Here is a 19120-nt window from a genome sequence, read left to right on the forward strand (position 1 = left end):
TTACAGTAGTGCTTTCCCAGGCAAACATAGAAAATAGGAGGCGGCCATTCGGCCCTTCTGGCCTGCTCTGCCATTCATTATGAACATGGCTGATCATCCAACTCAATAGCCTAATTCTGCCTTCCACCACCTACCCCCATATCTTTTGATCCCCTTCGCCCCAATGCTATTTGTAACTGCTTCTTGAAAACATACAATGTTTTGGCCAAAACTACTTCCTGTGGTAGCGAATTCCACAGGCTCACCACTCTCTGGGTGAAGAAATTTATCCTCATCTCTGTCCTAATGGTCTACCCTGTATCGTCAGACTGTGACCCCTGGTTCTGGACACACCCACCATCGGGAACATCCTTCTTACATCTACCCTGTCTGGTCCTGTTAGAATTTTATAGGTTTCTATGATATCCGCCCTCATTCTTCTGAACTTCAGCGAATACAATCCTAACCGATTCAATCTCTCCTCATACATCCGTCTTGCCATCCCAGGAATCAGTCTGGTAAACCTTTGCTGCACTCCTTCTATAGCAAGGACATCCTTCCTCAGATAAGGGGACCAAAACTGTACACAATTTTCCAAGTGTTGCCTCACCAAGGCCCTGCATAATTGCAGCAAGACATCCCTGCTCCTGTACTCGAATCCTCTCGAAATTAAGTCCAGCATACCATCTGCCTTCCTTACTATCTGCTGTATCTTCTGCTTATCTTCAGCGACTGGTGTACAAGGACACCCAGGTCTCGGTGTGCATTCCCCTCTCCTAATTTATGGTGATTCAGATAATTGTCTGCCTTCCCATTTTGCTACCAAAGTGGATGTCCTCGCATTTATCCAAATTATACCATCTACCATTCATTTGTCCACTCACTCAACTTGCCCAAATCACACGGAGGGATCTCTGCATCCTCATCACAGCTCACTCTCCCACCCAACTTTGTGTCATCTGCAAATTTGGAGATATTCCATTTTTCTCTCTCATCTAAATGTGACTAGATGAGATTCACATCTATTGTGAATAGCTAGGGTCCAAGTACCAATCCCTGCAGTACCCCACTAGTCTCTGCATGCCAATTTAAAAATACCCATTAATTTCTACTCTGTTTCCTGTCTGACAACCAGTTTGCTATCCATCTCAATACACCACCCCTAATCCCATGTGCTTTAACTTTACATGCTAATCTCTTATGTAGGACTATGTCAAAAGCCTTTCAAAAGTCCAAATAAACCACTGACTCCTCCCCCCTCCTCCCCGCCATCAATTCTAGTTGCATCCTTGAAGCATTCCAGTAGATTTGTCAAGTATGATTTCCCCTTCATAAATCCGTGCTGACTTTGTCCAATCCTGCCACTTGTTTTCTAAGTGCTCTGCTACAAAATCTTTGATAATGGATTCTAACATTTTCCCTACTACCGATACCAGGCTTACTGGTCTATAATTCCGTTTTCATTATACTTCCCTTTTTAAATAGTGGAGTTACATTAGATACCCTCCAATCTGTAGGAACTGTTCCAGAGTCTATTGAATCCTGGAAGATCACCACCAATATATCCACTATTTCTAGAGCCACTTCCTTGAGTACTCTGGGTTGTAGATTATCAGCCCCTGCGGATTTACCAGCTTTCAACCCCATTAATTTCCCCAACACCATTTCTCTACGAATATTGATCTCCTTTAGTTCCTCTTTCTCACTGTGTTTTCCAACATTTCTGGTATCTTATTTGTAAAGACAGAACCAAAGCATGTATTTAGTTGCTCGGCCATTTCTCTGCCCCCCCCATTATAAATTCCCCTGTTTCTTACTGTAAGGGACCAACATTTGTCTTCACCAATCCTTTTCTCTTCAAGTACCTATAGAAACGTTTAGTCAGCTTTTATGTTCTATTTTCCTCTTCTTAATCAATTCCTTGGTCCTCCTTTGTTGAATTCTAAACTGTTCCCAATCCTCAGATCTGTTGTTTATCTTGGCCAATTTGTAGGCTTCTTCCTTGGGTCGAATGCTATCTCTAATTCCCCTTGTAAGCCATGGAATGACCATTTTTTCCATCTTCACAAACAATTGTTGCAGTTCCCCCATGCGCTCCTTGAACGTTTGCCATTATCTATCCTCCGTTTAAGTCATGTTTCCCAATCAATCATAGCCAACTCACGCCTCATATCATCATAATTTCCTTTATTTAGATTCAGGACCCTAGGCTCAGAATCAACTACTTCACTCTCCATCCTGATGAAAAATTCTATCATATTATGGTTGCTTATCCCCAAAGGGTCTCACACAACTAGATTGTCAATGATTGTTTTCATTACACAGTACCCAGTCTAGGATGGCCTGTTTTCTCATTGGTTCCTCAACATATTGGTTCAGAAAACCATCCCGTGAACACTCCAGGAATTCCTCCTCTACGGTATTGTGACTAATTTGATTTGCCCAATCTATATGCAGATTAAAATCATCCATAATTACAGATGTTCTTTTATCGCATGCGTCTCAAATTTCCTGTCTAATGCCATTCCCAAAATCACCACTACAGTTTGGGGGTCTATTTACAACGCCCACATTTTATGTCCCTTGGTGTTTCTTAGCTCAACCCATTTATCTAACATCTTTCCTCACTATTGCGTTAATTTCCTCTTTAACCAGCAATGCAACTCCACCACCTTTTCCTTTTTGTCTGTCCTTCCTAAATATTGAATACCCCTGGACATTCAATTCCTACCCCTTGTCACCCTGCAGCCATATCTCCATTAACCCGATTATATCATACCCCTTTACATCTATTTGCGCAATTAATTTGTTCGCTTTATTGCAAATGACTTGCACGTTAAGGCACAAAGCCTATAAGCTTGTCTTTTTAACATTACTTATCCCGCTCCCAATATTTTTCACTGTGGTCTTGGTTTCTCTGCCTATCACTTTTCTTATTCCCCTTTCTGTCTTTTGTTTTTGTCCTTGTTTCCCCCTCCTCTGACTCCTTGCGTAGATACCCATTCCCCCTGCCATTTTAATTTAAACCGTTCCCAACCACTCTAGCAAATACTCCCCTTAGGACATCAGTCCTGGTCCTGCCCAGGTGTAAGCCATCCAATTTGTACAGATCCCCCAGAAGCAGCCCCAATGCCCCAGGAATCTGAAACCCTCTCCCTCACACCATCCGTTCAGCCACATAATCATCCAATATATTGTGCTATTTCTAGCTGACTAGCACGTGGTACTGGTAGTAATCCTGAGATCACACCTTTGAGGTCCGACTTCTCAACTTTCTTCCAAACTCCCCATATTCTGCTTTTAGTCATTTGTACCAATGTGTACCATGACCACTGGCTGTTCACCACCCCCCTCCAGAATGTCATGTAACCGCTCCGACGCATTCTTTACCCTAGCGCCAGGGAGGCACCATACCATCCTGGAGTCTTGTTTGCAGCCCCTAAACACCTATCTATTCCCCTTACAATTGAATCTCCTATAACTATTGCATTCCCACACTTTTTACTCCTCCTCTCTGCAGCAGAACCTCACTTTGAAGGATTTTCAAGTTTCAGCTTTAAAACAGTTGTTAGTCATTGTGTCGTTCGTTATACAACACCACTAAATTCACTGTCATTTGAAAATTTTGAAGATCAATCATCCTTTACCATTGGCTTTTGATGTCTTCGGTGGCTTTCTGAAACATGCTGGTTGCACTCTCTATGTTTTCTGGCTGAACCTTTGATTGATCCTTTAGTCGCTGGGTTCGCAAGGCCTGAAGCCTTTTCTTAGTGCTGACTTCTACTTTCATACCACCAATTAGGTTCCACAGGTCGTTCTTCCCTGATGCAGCAGCCTTCTTTTCTTCTGAATCTTTCTGCTGTGCAGGGGGGGCAAAATGCTTTGATTCATCCTCTTTACAGAGCACGGCAGAACCAGTGAAGATATGCCTTTGGCCCGTTCCAGTCAGCCTACAGGAACTAAAGGACACAGTATAACCCTAACCATGATTATTAATGCAGAGCAGATTCCTTTCCTTTATTTAATCCCAGTTTAGAACTCTGCCTCCCTCCTGCCACCCCAACCCTACCACAAAACACAGTTTTAAAAAATGCACTGTATCACTTTCAAAGCAGACTTCCATTAATTTGCAAAAAAATGTGAACATCAAAAGAAATGTAAGGAAGTGCAGTAAATAAGCCAAGTGCCAGTTTTTCAGGTTAATGTTAGATTAAACAAAACAAAAAAACCTCTGGTCTTCCGGTTGCGGCTATGCGGAGCTAAGTCGCACGTTCGGCAGCTCCCGCCAGAAACGGACTTTTGGGCTCTTTTTAGGGCCCGCAGCGGAATTTGTTCGATGGTTCCCAGTGTGGGAAGGTGACAGTAACATTTCCCCGGCACTGTATGGATTGGACCAGGAGTGGAGCGGTGAAAAAAAGTAGTTTTGGAGAAGCGAAAAGTGTGAGGGAGGAAAACCAAGATGGCGGCGGATGGAGACCAGGCAGCGTGGGCGCAGTGGTCGCAGGAACAGCAGGAGTTTCTCCAGCGCTGCTTCATGGAATTGAAGGCAGAGCTGTTGGAGCCGATGAAGGCTTCGATAGACAAGCTTCTCGAGACCCAGAAGGCCCAAGGGGTGGCGATCCGAGAGGTGCGGCAAAAGACATCGGAGAACGAGGACGAGATCTTGGGCCTGGCGGTGAAGGTAGAGGCGCACGAGGCGATGCATAAGAAATGGCAGGAGAAGTTCGAGGACATGGAGAATCGGTCGAGCAGGAAGAATCTGCGGATTCTGTGTCTCCCGGAGGGAGTGGAAGGGTCGGATGTTGGAGTATACGTGGTCACGATGCTGAACACGTTGATGGGCGCGGGGGCCTTCCCGAGGCCCCTGGAGCTGGAGGGGGCCCACCGAGTCCTGGCGAGGAGGCCCAAGCCCAACGAGCCGCCGCGGGCGGTGCTGGTGCTGTTCCACCGCTTTGTGGACAGGGAGTGTGTGCTAAGGTGGGCAAAGAAGGAGCGGAGCAGCAGGTGGGAGAATGTCGAGGTCAGGATATACCAGGACTGGAGCACGGAGGTGGCCAAGAAGGGGGCCGGGTACAATCGGGCTAAGGCGGCTCTGCATCGGAAGGGGATGAAATTTGGAATGTTGCAGCCGGCGCGGCTGTGGGTCACTTTGAAGGACCGCCACCACTACTACGAGACACCGGAGGAGGCGTGGACCTTTATCAAGGCCGAAAAGTTGGACTTGGATTGAGAGTCGGTTGCGAGGGGATGTCGAGAGGGGATTGGTGTGATTATTGTGTTTTGGGGGGGGGGGGATGTTCTGTTCTGTTTGGTACTGGGTTTTTTTGGGTGCTGGGTGGGGTAGGGTGAAATGGTTCGTAGTGGGGGTTTGGTGAGAGTGTGGGCATCGGTGGTTGGAAGAGGGGGCCCCATTGGAGGGAAGGGAGGGGGGAGGCCTGAGGTGGGGGAGCTGGGATCAGGCCGCGAAAGGGAGCTGCGCCAGAGGGGGCGGGGCCGGCTTGGTGGAAAACACAGGCTTTTTCCCGCGCTAGGGAAGGAAGGGGGCGGGGTCGGGGGGGGAACTGGAGAGGAGCGCCCGCTGATGGACAGGAGGGGGGGGAGGGGGGGGGGAAAAGAGAGATTCTATTCTCACACTGGGGGGGTCGATGGAGTGGCGGGAGCGGCTGGGGTCAGCAGGAGTCAGCTGACCTATGGGAGTGCTGGGCTGAGAGGTGGCAAATGGAGTTTAATGCAGAAAAGTGTGAGGTGATTAATTTTGGAAGGAATAACAGGAAGACAGAGTACTGGGCTAATTGGTAAGATTCCTGGCAGTGTGGATGAGCAGAGAGATCTCGGTGTCCATGTACATAGATCCCTGAAAGTTGCCACCCAGGTTGAGAGGGTTGTTAAGAAGGCGTACGGTGTGTTAGCTTTTATTGGTAGAGGGATTGAGTTTCGGAGCCATGAGGTCATGTTGCAGCTGTACAAAACTCTGGTGCGGCCGCATTTGGAGTATTGCGTGCAATTCTGGTCGCCGCATTATAGGAAGGATGTGGAAGCATTGGAAAGGGTGCAGAGGAGGTTTACCAGAATGTTGCCTGGTATGGAGGGAAGATCTTATGAGGAAAGGCTGAAGGACTTGAAGCTGTTTTCGTTAGAGAGAAGAAGGTTAAGAGGTGAATTGAGGCATACAAGATGATCAGAGGATTGGATAGGGTGGACAGTGAGAGCCTTTTTCCTCGGATGGTGATGTCTAGCACGAGAGGACATAGCTTTAAATTGAGGGGAGATAGATATAAGACAAATGTCAGAGGTAGGTTCTTTACTCAGAGAGTAGTAAGGGCGTGGACCATAAGACCATAAGACATAGGAGTGGACATAAGGCCATTCGGCCCATCGAGTCCACTCCACCATTCAATCATGGCTAATTTCAACTCCATTTAGCCACTCTCTCTCCATAGCCCTTAATTCCTCGAGAAATCAAGAATTTATCAACTTCTGTCTTAAAGACACTCAACGTCCCGGCCTCCACCGCCCTCTGTGGCAATGAATTCCACAGACCCACCACTCTCTGGCTGAAGAAATTTCTCCTCATCTCTGTTCTAAAGTGACTCCCTTTTATTCTAAGGCTGTGCCCCCGGGTCCTAGTCTCCCCTGCTAATGGAAACAACTTCCCTACTGCCTGCAACAGTCGTGGACTTGCCAACACTAAGGGCATTCAAATGGTCATTGAATAGACATATGGACGATAAGGGAATACTGTAGATGGGCTTTAAAGTGGTTTCACAGGTCGGCGCAACATCGAGGGCCGAGGGGCCTATACTGCGCTGTAATGTTCTATGTTCTATGGGGGGAGCAACGCAGCTAGGTAGGGGACCTGGCTTGGGGGGGGGGGGCTGCTGCATTGGCCAAAGGGGAGCTCGAGCCTGAAGAGAGAGTCGGGGCGGGGGTCTGCTGCTGGGGGGAACAGAGAATGCGGGCACATGGCTAGCCTAGAAAGGGAGATGGCTAATCGGCGGGGGGGGGGGGGGGGGAAAGCCCCCTGATCCGGCTGATAACTTGGAATGTGAAAGGCCTAAACGGGCCGGTTAAGAGGGCCCGTGTGTTCGCGCACCTGAAGGGACTGAAGGCAGATGTGGTCATGCTCCAGGAGATGCATTTGAGGGTGGCAGACCAGGTTAGGCTGTGAAAGGGGTGGGTAGGGCAGGTTTTCCATTCGGGGTTGGACGCGAAGAATCGAGGGGTGGTGATTTTGGTGGGGAAGCGGGTGTCGTTTGAGGCGCTGAGCATCGTAGCAGACAATGGAGGTAGGTACGTGATGGTGAGTGGTAAGCTGCAGGGGCTGCGGGTGGTCTTGGTGAATGTGTATGCCCCGAATTGGGACGATGCCGGATTTATGCAGCGCATGTTGGGCCGGATTCCGGACCTGGAGGCAGGGAACTTGATAATGGGGGGGGGGGGGGGGGGGGGGGGGGGGGGGGGAGGATACTTTAATACGGTATTGGATCCAGCAATGGACCGCTCTAGGTCCAGGACGGGTAAGAGGCCGGCAGCAGCCAAGGTGTTGAGGGGGTTTATGGACCAGATGGGAGTAGTGGACCCATGGAGGTTTGTCAGGCCGGGGGCCAGGAAATTCTTTCTCTCCCACGTCCATAAAGCCTACTCCCGGATTGACTTCTTCGTTTTGAGCAGGGCGCTGATCCCGAGGGTGGAGGACACGGAGTATTCGGCCATAGCCGTCTCAGACCATGCCCCGCACTGGGTGGAGCTCGAGCAAGGGGAGGAGAGGGACCAGCGCCCGCTGTGGCGCCTGGAGGTGGGTTTGCTGGCGGATGAGGTGGTGAGCGGGCGGATCCGGGGGTGCATTGAAAGATACCTGGAGGTTAACGATAATGGGGAGGTGCAGGTAGGGGTGGTCTGGGAGGGGCTGAAGGCGGTGATTAGGGGAGAGCTAATCTCCACTAGGGCCCACAAGGAGGGGAAGGAGAGGAGAGAGAGAGAAAGGTTGGTGGGGGTGATTTTAAGGGTAGATAGGAGGTATGCAGAGGTCCCTGAGGAGGGACTACTCAAGGAGCGACGAAGCCTCCAGGCCGAGTTCGACCTGTTGACTACCAAGAAGGCGGAGGTTCAGTGGAGGAAGGCGCAAGGGGCGGTGTATGAATACAGGGAGAAGGCTAGCCTGATGTTGGCACACCAGCTTCGGAAGCAGGAGGCAGCGAGGGAGATTGGGGGAGTTAGGGATAAAGGGGGGAACACGGTGCGGAGTGCGGTGGGAATAAATGCGGTATTTAGAGACTTCTATGAGGGGCTGTATAGGTCTGAGCCCCCGACGGAGGAGGGGGGGATGCTTCATTTTCTGGACCAGCTGAGGATCCCGAGGGTAGAGGAGGGGCAGGTGGCGGTGCTTGCGGTACCGGCAGGGCTGGAGGAGCTGACTAAGGGGCTGGGGAGTATGCAGACGGGGAAGGCACCGGGGCCAGATGGGTTCCCAGTGGAATTTTACAGGAAGTATATGGACCTGTTGGGCCCACTACTAGTGAGGACTTTCAATGAGGCGAGAGAGGGGGGGGGGGCCTACCCCGACGATGTCCAGGGCGCAGATCTCGCTGATCTTGAAGTGGGACAAGGACCCTTTACAGTGTGGGTCGTATAGGCCTATCTCGCTCCTCAACGTGGATGCAAAGCTGTTTGCGAAGGTGTTGGCTACCAGAATTGAGGACTGTGCCCCGGGGGTGATCCACGAGGACCAGTCGGGTTTCGTGAAGGGAAGGCAGCTAAACACCAATGTGCAGAGGCTCCTAGATGTAATCATGATGCCCGCAGTGGAGGGGGAAGCGGAGATAGTGGCGGCTATGGATGCGGAGAAGGCCTTCGATAGGGTGGAGTGGGGGTACCTGTGGGAAGCGTTGAGGAGGTTCGGGAAGGGGTTCATTAGTTGGGTTAGGTTACTGTACGAAGACCCGGTGGCGAGTGTGGCTACAAATCGGAGGAGGTCGGAATACTTTTGACTGTACCAGGGGATGAGGCAGGAGTGCCCCCTATCCCCCCTGCTATTTGCGTTGGCAATTGAGCCTTTGGCGATGGCTTTGAGGGAGTCCAGGAACTGGAGGGGGCTGGTGCGGGGGGGGGGGGGGGGGGGGGAGACACCGGGTATCGCTGTATGCCGACGATCTGTTACTGTATGTGGCGGACCTGGTGGGGGGATGCCGGAGGTGATGCGGATCCTCAGGGAGTTTGGTAACTTTTCCGGGTATAAGCTCAACATGGGGAAGAGTGAGCTATTCGTGATACACCCAGGGGACCAGGGAAGGGGGATAGGCGAGCTTCCACTGAAGAGGGCGGAAAGGAGTTTTCGGTACCTCGGGATCCAGGTGGCCAGGAGCTGGGGGGCCCTACACAAGCTCAACTTGACGAGGCTGGTGGAGTAGATGGAGGAGGAGTTTCAAAGGTGGGAAATGCTGCCACTCTCCCTGGATGGCAGGGTACAGTCAGTGAAGATGGCGGTGCTCCAGAGGTTCCTTTTTATATTCCAGTGCCTCCCCATCCTGATCCCTAAAGCCTTTTTTAAGCGGGTCAGCAGGCGCATCATGGGGTTTGTATGGGCGAAAAAGACCCCGAGGGTGAGAAGGGGGTTTCTGGAACGGAGCGGGGACAGAGAAGGGCTAGCATTGCCTAATCTGGGTGGGTACTACTGGGCTGCCAATGTGGCGATGATACGCAAGTGGGGTAATAGAGGGGGAGGGGGCGGCGTGGAAGAGGCTGGAGATGGCGTCCTGTGTGGGCACGAGCCTGAGAGCGCTGGTGATGGCACCGCTGCCGCTCCCGCCGACAAGGTACACCACGAGTCCAGTGGTGGCGGCGACCCTCAAAATTTGGGGGCAGTGGAGACGCCACAGAGGGGAGGCTTCGGCTTCGGTGTGGTCCCCGATCAGAGAGAACCATCGGTTTGTCCCGGGGAGAATGGATGGGGGGTTCCTGAGCTGGCACAGGGCAGGTATTAGAGGGATGGGGACCTGTATATAGATGGGACGTTTGCGAGTCTTGGGGCGTTGGAGGAAAAATTCATGCACCCCCTGGAAATGCCTTCAGGTACATGCAGGTAAGGGCGTTTGTAAGACGGTAGGTGAGGGAATTCCCGCTGCTGCCAGCACGTAGGATCCAGGATAGGGTGATCTCAGGGGTGTGGGTTAGAGAAGGCAAGGTCTCAGCGATCTACAAGGAGATGCAGGAGGAGGAGGAGGAGGCCTCTGTGGAGGAGCTGAAAGGTAAATGGGAGGAGCTGGGGGAGGAGATAGACGAGAGGACGTGGGCAGACGCCCTGGGTAGGGTAAATTCTTCCTCCTCTTGCGCCAGGCTTAGCCTGATACAATTTAAGGTTCTGCACAGGGTGCACATGACGGGGGCAAGGCTGAGTCGTTTTTTTGGAGTAGAGGACAGGTGTGGGGGGTGTTCGGGGGGCCCAGAAAATCACGCCCACATGTTCTGGGCGTGCCCAGCGCTGGATGGGTTCTGCAGGGGCGTTGCAAGGACGCTGTCTAAGGTGGTGAACACCAGGGGGGGAGGGAGGGGGGGAGGGGAGGGAGCGAGGGGGGGGGGGGGTAGGGGAGGAAGGGAGGGGGGTAGGGGAGGGAGGGGGGAGGGAGTAGGGGAGGGAGGGAGGGAGGGGGGTAGGGGAGGGAGGGAGGGAGGGAGGGGGGTAGGGGAGGGAGAGAGGGGGGTAGGGGAGGGAGGGAGGGGGGTAGGGTCGGGAGGGGGGTAGGGGAGGGAGGGAGGGGGGGTAGGGGAGGGAGAGAGGGGGTACGGGAGGGAGGGAGGGGGGTAGGGGAGGGAGGAGGAGGGAGGGGAGGGAGGGGAGGGAGGAGGGAGGGGAGGGAGGAGGGAGGGGAGGGAGGAGGGAGGGGAGGGAGGAGGGAGGAGGGAGGGGGAGGGGGAGGGAGGGGGAGGGAGGAGGGAGGGGGAGGGAGGGGGGAGGGAGGAGGGAGGAGGGAGGAGGGGGGGAGGGAGGAGGGAAGAGGGAGGAGGGAGGGGGAGGGGGAGGGAGGAGGGAGGAGGGGGGAGGGGGGAGGGGGGAGGGGGGAGGGGGGAGGGGGGAGGGAGGAGGGGGAGGGAGGAGGGGTGAGGGTGAGGGGGAGGGGGGAGGGAGGAGGGGGAGGGGGGGAGGGAGGAGGGGGGAGGGAGGAGGGAGGAGGGAGGAGGGGGGAGGGGGGAGGGGAGGAGGGGGGAGGGAGGAGGGGGGAGGGAGGAGGGGGAGGGGGGAGGGGGGAGGGGGGAGGGAGGAGGGGGGAGGGAGGAGGGGGGAGGGAGGAGGGGGGGAGGGAGGAGGGGGGAGGGAGGAGGGGGGAGGGGAGGAGGGGAGGGGAGGGAGGAGGGGGAGGGGGGAGGGAGGAGGGGGAGGGGGAGGGAGGGGTGGAGGGGGGAGGGAGGGTGGAGGGGGGAGGGAGGGTGGAGGGGGGAGGGAGGGTGGAGGGGGGAGGGAGGGTGGAGGAGGGGGAGGGAGGAGGGGGAGGGGGGAGGGGAGGGAGGAGGGGGAGGGGGGAGGGAGGAGGGGGGAGGGGGGAGGAGGAGGGGAGGGGGGAGGAGGAGGGGGGAGGGGGAGGAGGAGGGGGGAGGGGGAGGAGGAGGGGGGAGGGGGAGGAGGAGGGGGGAGGGGGAGGAGGAGGGGGAGGGGGAGGAGGAGGGGGGAGGGGGAGGAGGAGGGGGAGGGGGAGGAGGAGGAGGGGGAGGGGGAGGGAGGTGAGGGGAGAGGAGGGAGGTGAGGGGAGAGGGGGGATGGGGGGAGGGGGGGGATGGGGGAGGGGGAGGAGGGGGGGGAGGGGGAGGAAGGGGGGAGGGGGAGGAAGGGGGGAGGGGGAGGGGGAGGAAGGGGGGACGGGGAGGAAGGGGGGACGGGGAGGAAGGGGGGACGGGGAGGAAGGGGGGGAGGGGGAGGGGGCGGAAGGGAGAGGGGGCGGAAGGGGGAGGGGGGAGGGGGCGGAAGGGGGAGGGGGAGGAAGGGGGTGGGGAGGGGGGAGGAAGGGGAGGGGGAGGGGGGGAGGGGGCGGAAGGGGGAGGGGGAGGAAGAGGAAGAGGGGGAGGAAGGGGTGGAGGAAGGGGGAGGAAGGGGGGGGAGGAAGGGGGAGGAAGGGGGAGGAAGGGGAGGAAGGGGGGGAGCTCCGCGATCACTTCCTGCACTGACGAGCTGAGCTAATCTGCGCAGGAAATTTGGTAAGTGCGGCCTCAGAGGGGCGTTCCTCGCTGAGGCCAAACAAAAGAGTTCCTTTTGATAGCGGTGTTGATCTTGGTGCTTGCTGTACACACCCAAAACAGGACTGTTCCTCATAGTCTTACAAATTAAATAAAATGTTGGGGTTTCTATCCGGTATCCGAGCAACTCTTGGGGGCTGTTCAGAGATTGTAATAGGGTCAAATAGAACACCAAGTTTGTAGTTCAGCCTCAGGCAATGGCCAGGGTGGGGGATGGATCCCTAGCTCGGTGAGCAGTAATTCTGTGATCTGTGGTCCAATTAATTTTCTATTCAATGATGTTGATGCTAGGAGACTTAATAATGAAGGGAACATGGCTGAACTTTCTCTTGTTTGGGTTGGTCAGTATTTGGTTCTTGGCTGTTAACCATGTGTTCCTGCAGGCTAGCCTAAGCTTTTTCATGTTAAGTAGCGTTAAACAGCCCCACTCCTGATTTTACGATAAAGAAGGGTTGCTGATGAAGTGGCTGAAGGAGGTAGGGCCAAGGACATTTCTCTGAGGGAAACCGGAAGTGAAAGTTCCGGAAGTATGCTTAACTTGACACCAGAACCTTCTGCTAACTGCAGCCACTCACCACCCTGACTTGGAAATATATTGTCGTTCCTTCACTGTCGCTGGGGCAACATCCTGGAACTCTCTCCCTAACAGCACAGTGGGTGTGCCTTATCTTCAAGGGCTGCAGCGGTTCCAGAAGGCGACTCACCACCTTCTGAAGGGCAACTATGGATGGGCAATAAATGCGATACCCACACCCTGAACAAATTTTTAAATAATTCCCTCATTGGCCTCAGTTTTGCCAGTTCATTCTAGCTTTGACAGAGTCATCCAGACTCAACACGCTAACTCTATTCTTTCTCCACAGATGCCGCCAAAAGGAAGGACGGTAGAAAGAGGGAAAATCGACCATGGATATCTAAGGAAATAAGGGAGAGTATCAAATTGAAGGAAAAAGCACACAAAGTGGCAAAGATTAGTAGGAGACGAGAGGACTGGGAAATCTTTAGGGGGCAACAGAAAGCTACTAAAAAAGCTATAAAGAATAAGATAGATTGTGAGAGTAAACTTGCTCAGAATATAAAAACAAATAGTAAGAGTTTCTACAAATATATAAAACAAAAAAAAGTGGCTAAGGTAAATTTTGGTAAAACAAAAAAAAGTGGCTAAGGTAAATATTGGTCCTTTAGAGGATGAGAAGGGAGATTTAATAATGGGAAATGAGGAAATGGCTGAGGAACAACAGGTTTTTTGGGTCGGTCTTCACAGTGGAAGACACAAATAACATGCCAGTGACTGACAGAACTGAGGCTATGACAGGTGAGGACCTTGAGAGGATTGTTATCATTAAGGAGGTAGTGATGGGCAAGCTAATGGGGCTAAAGGTAGACAAGTCTCCTGGCCCTGATGGAATGCATCCCAGAGTGCTAAAAGAGATGGCTAGGGAAATTGCAAATGCACTAGTGATAATTTACCAAAATTCACTAGACTCTGGGATGGTCCCGGCGGATTGGAAATTAGCAAACGTGACACCACTGTTTAAAAAAGGAGGTAGACAAAAAGCGGGTAATAAGAGGCCAGTGAGCTTAACTTCGGTAGTAAGGAAGATGCTGGAATCTATCATCAAGGAAGAAATAGCGAGGCATCTTGATGGAAATTGTCCCATTGGGCAGACGCAGCATGGGTTCATAAAAGGCAGGTCGTGCCTAACTAATTTAGTGGAATTTCTTGAGGACATTACCAGTGCGGTAGATAACGGGGAGCCAATGGATGTGGTATATCTGGATTTCCAGAAAGCCTTTGACAAGGTGCCACACAAAAGGTTGCTGCATCAGATAAAGATGCATGGCATTAAGGGGAAAGTAGTAGCATGGATAGAGGATTGGTTAATTAATAGAAAGCAAAGAGTGGGGATTAATGGGTGTTTCTCTGGTTGGCAATCAGTAGCTAATGGTGTCCCTCAAGGATCAGTGTTGGGCCCACAATTGTTCACAATTTACATAGATGATTTGGAGTTGGGGACCAAGGGCAGTGTGTCCAAGTTTGCAGATGACACTAAGGTGAGTGGTAAAGCAAAAAGTGCAGAGGATACTGGAAGTCTGCAGAGGGATTTGGATAGGCTAAGTGAACGGGCTAGGGTCTGGCAGATGGAATACAATGTTGACAAATGTGAGGTTATCCATTTTGGTAGGAATAACAGCAAAAGGGATTATTATTTAAATGATAAAATATTAAAACATGCTGTTGTGCAGAGAGACCTGGGTGTGCTCGTGCATGAGTCGCAAAAATTTGGTTTACAGGTGCAACAGGTGATTAAGGCGGCAAATGGAATTTTGTCCTTCATTGCTAGAGGGATGGAGTTTAAGACTAGGGAGGTTATGCTGCAACTGTATACGGTGTTAGTGAGGCCACACCGGACTATTGTGTTCAGTTTTGGTCTCCTTACTTGAGGAAGGACATACTGGCGCTGGAGGGTGTGCAGAGGAGATTCACTAGGTTAATTCCAGAGCTGAAGGGGTTGGATTACGAGGAGAGGTTGAGTAGACTGGGACTGTACTCGTTGGACTTTAGAAGGATGAAGGGGGATCTTATAGAAACATATAAGATTATGAAGGGAATAGATAGGATAGATGCGGGCAGGTTGTTTCTACTGGCAGGTGAAAGCAGAACTAGGGGGCATAGCCTCAAAATAAGGGGAAGTAGATTTAGGACTGAATTTAGGAGGAACCTCTTCATCCAAAGGGTTGTGAATCTATGGAATTCCTTGCCCAGTGAAGCAGCTGAGGCTCCTTCATTAAATGTTTTTAAGATAAAGATAGATAGTTTTTTGAAGAATAAAGGGATTAAGGGTTATGGTGTTCGGGCCGGAAAGTGGAGCTGAGTCCACAAAAGATCAGCCATGATCTCATTGAATGGCGGAGCAGGCTCGAGGGGCCAGATGGCCTACTCCTAGTTCTTATGTTCTAGATCTGCTGAGATTGTCCAGCATTTTCCATTTTTGTTTCAGATTCCAGCATCCACAGTAATTTGCTTTTATCCTCTGGCATTCTCACCATTGGTAATATTGAAAACAATTTATACTATCACAATTAAGGATTTCATGAAGAAGCTCTGAAAGTTAAACAATGTTTATTCATCTGGAACAAGTGGAACAGCATAGTGTTATGGTGTGGTGTGCTTTACTTCTTTTAAAATCAAAGAACAAGGACAGAGTAAAATGTAAAACATTTCTAAACTCATCATATCATTTTATTACAATAATCCATACAGCCTACCTTTATATGTTTTTTACCACTGTAATGAGAGTTCACAGCAATGCTCCAAAAACAACCATTTTATTCAGCACACTCTACATCGGCAGATAAATCAATGCACTGTCAATACATTTTCCCGGGAATTAAAAGAAAAGGACTTGCATTTATATAGGGCCTTTCATGACTGCAGGACAACTCAAAAGTGTTTTACAGCCAATTAAGTATTATTGAGTGTAATCACTATTCTTGGAAAAACACAGTTTTGTGCAGACAATGTGCAAGTGGCAAACATCAAAATGATATTGACTAGTTAATCTGTTTTAGTGAGAATGGATTGAGGGCCAAATATTAAATTCAGTTACAGGTTCTTTTTTTCCAGAGAGAACAAATATCACCTCATTTCAATGTCTCTTCTAAATGACAGCACCACCAACAGAGCAGAATTCCCTTAGTACTGCAAATCCATGTCAGTTGACATACAAACATACAAATTAGGAGTAGAACACTCATGACCTCGAGCTTGCTCTACCATTTAATAAGATCATGGCTGATTGCAACCTCAATTCCACTCACACCTACCCCATAACCTTCCAATCCCTTGCTTATCGAGAACCTATCTACCCCTGCCTTATAAATATTCAAAGATTCTGCTTCTACCCCATTTTGAGGAAGAGTTCCAAAGACTCACGACCCTCAGAGAGAAAGGATTTCTCATTTCCATTTTAAATGGGGTGACCCCTTAGTTCTAGATTCTCCCACAAGGGGAAACATCCCCTCAACATCCACTTTGTCAAGAGGCCTCCAGATCTTACATATTTCAATCGAGTCGCCTCTTACTCTTCTAAACTCCAGCGGATACAAACCAAACCTGTCCTCAGAAGACAACCCACACATTCCAGGTAAACGGTCTGGTAAACTGTCATAGAATCTCTACAGTGCTGAAGGATGCTATTCGGCCTATCGAGCCAGCACCAACCTTTCAAATGAGCACTCGTCCCGCCCCATCCCTGCAATCCCAAAACCTAACCTGCACATCCTTGGGACACTGAGGGGCAATTTAGCAAGGTCAATCCACCTACATCATACATCTTTGGACTGTGGGAGGAAAACGGAGCATCCGGAGGAAACCCACGCAGACACGGGGAGAACGTATAAACTCCACAGTTACCCAAGGCCAGAATTGAACCTGGGTCCCTGGTGCTGTGAGGCAGCAGTGCTAACCACTGTGCCACCCTTTTCTCCTTCCGTGTCCAGATCTTTGAGCACAAGTCTCGGAGTGGGACTGGAACCCACAACCTTTTGACCCGGGTGATAGGGTTCCCATTGAGCAATGGCGGGCATTTCAAAATCAATGGGGATCATTGGGACGCTATGATCCATGTTACAAGGGAAACAAGGTAGATAATGAAATATTTCCGACTGAAAGTCCTTCTTTGGTTCATTGAGAGAATAGCACGAGCAACCTTTCAGTTGGTGCAGCGACAGCTCTCAAACCTCCCCCCCGATAAAGATCCTCTCTCCTCACCTGCAGACCTGTCGCCGCACAGCCGCCACCTTCTCGGGGCGGCAGGGCCCGGTTACCCGGCCCTTCACCAGCACCAGCGCCCGCTGCATCGTCCCTGAGCGTGGAGCCCAAAGTCCGGGCCGCACGCACCCGGACTGCGGATGGTGACACCGCAGCCTTCCAACCGGGCCAAGCCGGAATAGCTTCCCCCACCGCCCGGGCAACAACTCTCCCTCCGCCTGTCGTTCCGGCTCCACATTGTCCTGGTGCACGTTCAGCTCGACCCCAGAACAAGGCTCCAGAATAGACACAATAAAGGAGGACGTGGAATTGGTGTTTCTCTTTGTTTTAATTTAGTAAGAACGTTTCCTATCATCAAGCGGGATAGTGGTTCGGGTGCTTATTGCCAGAAGTGTATAATGTTTAAAGAGTGCTGTATTTTATTTGTAAAATGAAAAATATCCGAATAAGAGTATACATTTTTTTTTAAAAGCACTGCTGCATCACAGATACATAGAAGATAGGAGCAGGAGGAGGCCTTTTGGCCCTTCGAGCCTGCTCCGCCATTCATCACTATCATGGCTGATCATCCAACTCAATAGCCTAATCCTGTTTTCTTCCCATAGCCTTTGATCCCATTCCCCCCAAGTGCTATATTCAGCGACAGGGACCCGGGTACATTTCCGGCCTTGGGTGACTGTGGAATTTGCACGTTCTCCTCGTATCGGTGTGTCTTTCCTCCAGGTGCTCCGGAGTTTCCTCCCACTGTCACAAAGATGGTAGCCATGATATGGAGATGTCGGCATTGGACTGGGGTGGGCACATTAAGAAATCTTACAACACCAAGTTAAAGTCCAACAGATTTGTTTCAAATCGCTAGCTTTCGGAGCGCAACTTTCACCTGAGAAAGGAGCTGAGCTCTGAAAGCTAGTGATTCAAAACAAACCTGTTGGATTTTAACCTGGTGTTGTTAGACTTCTTACTGCCACAAAGAGGTGCAGGTTACGTGGATTGGCCGTGTTAAAAATTGCCCTTTAGTAACCAAAGATTGGGATCGGACGGGGGAGTGGGATTCGGTGGAGTGCTCTTTGAGAGGGTTGGGGCAGACTCGATAGGCTGAAAGGCCTCCTTCTGCACTGTAATATTTTTTACTCTCCTATGAACTGTTATGGAGTGAAGTTTAAATTAAAATGGCAAGGATGTGTGCATTCTTGGTTGCAAACTCTGGTTTGCTGTATTCTTGGAGATTTGACTATCACATTTGCACACATGGTATTCAATCACATGACACTGCTCATGTGATGTTCGCTCATGTGATGTTCAAGCACCTTGACCAAACCTAAGTATAACCAAACATCAAATAAAATATTTGCATAAAATAATTTATCAATAAAAGAAAAACAGATTTTTAGGAAACTTTAGTAATGTGGTTGGTGCACAATGTGCATACCAGGTAAATTGATATCATAGAATTTACAGTGCAGAAGGAGGCCATTCGGCCCATCGAGTCTGCATTAGCTCTTGGAAAGAGCACCCTAACCAAGGTCAACACCTCCACCCTATCCCCATAACCCAGTAACCCCACCCAGCACTAAGGGCAATTTTGGACACTAAGGGCAATTTATCATGACCAATCCACCTAACCTGCACATCTTTGGACTGTGGGAGGAAACCGGAGCACCTGGAGGAAACCCACACACACTGGGAGGATGTGCAGACTCCGCACAGACAGTGACCCAAGCCGGAATGGAACCTGGAACCCTGGAGCTGTGAAGCAACTGTGCTATCCACAATGCTACCGTGCTGCCCACCCTCAGGATATCTGAGGGTCCTGAGGGAAATTACACAAAGAGGTGCCTGGGGACTTATATTGTTTTCTTTTCATGATAAATAAGTAGACAACAAGTCAAGAATGGACACACAAGTGGTGCATTAATATTTGGGTACTTCAAATAAAGAATAGAAAATTCACAATGTAACATTATCAAAGACATGCATGTGAATTCCCTTGGTTTTTATTTGTTCATGGGATGTTGGCATCGCTGGCTGGGCCTGCACTTATTGCCCATTCCTAATTGCCCTTGAACTGAGTGGCATTGCTGTGGGTCTGGAGTCACATGTAGGCCAGACCTGGTAAAGACAGCAGATTTCCTTCCTTAAAGGAAG

General features: G+C 50.9%; 1 protein-coding gene across 1 annotated transcript in view; it reads right to left on the minus strand.

Moving 5' to 3' along the window:
- mrps31 (mitochondrial ribosomal protein S31) overlaps nt 1-17148 on the minus strand; it is a 38761-nt gene extending 21613 nt beyond the window's left edge. The window contains exons 1-2 of the mRNA XM_072477072.1: nt 16976-17148; nt 3627-3938 (exon numbers count right to left, since the gene is read on the minus strand). Of these exons, the coding sequence (XP_072333173.1) occupies nt 3627-3938; nt 16976-17064 (401 nt within the window). The 5' untranslated portion in view covers nt 17065-17148. The remainder of the gene's footprint in view (nt 1-3626; nt 3939-16975) is intronic.
- Between the last annotated feature and the right edge of the window lie 1972 nt (nt 17149-19120).

This window comes from Scyliorhinus torazame, chromosome 15 (assembly GCF_047496885.1).
Source record: "Scyliorhinus torazame isolate Kashiwa2021f chromosome 15, sScyTor2.1, whole genome shotgun sequence".
Classification (NCBI taxonomy): Eukaryota; Metazoa; Chordata; class Chondrichthyes; order Carcharhiniformes; family Scyliorhinidae; genus Scyliorhinus; species Scyliorhinus torazame.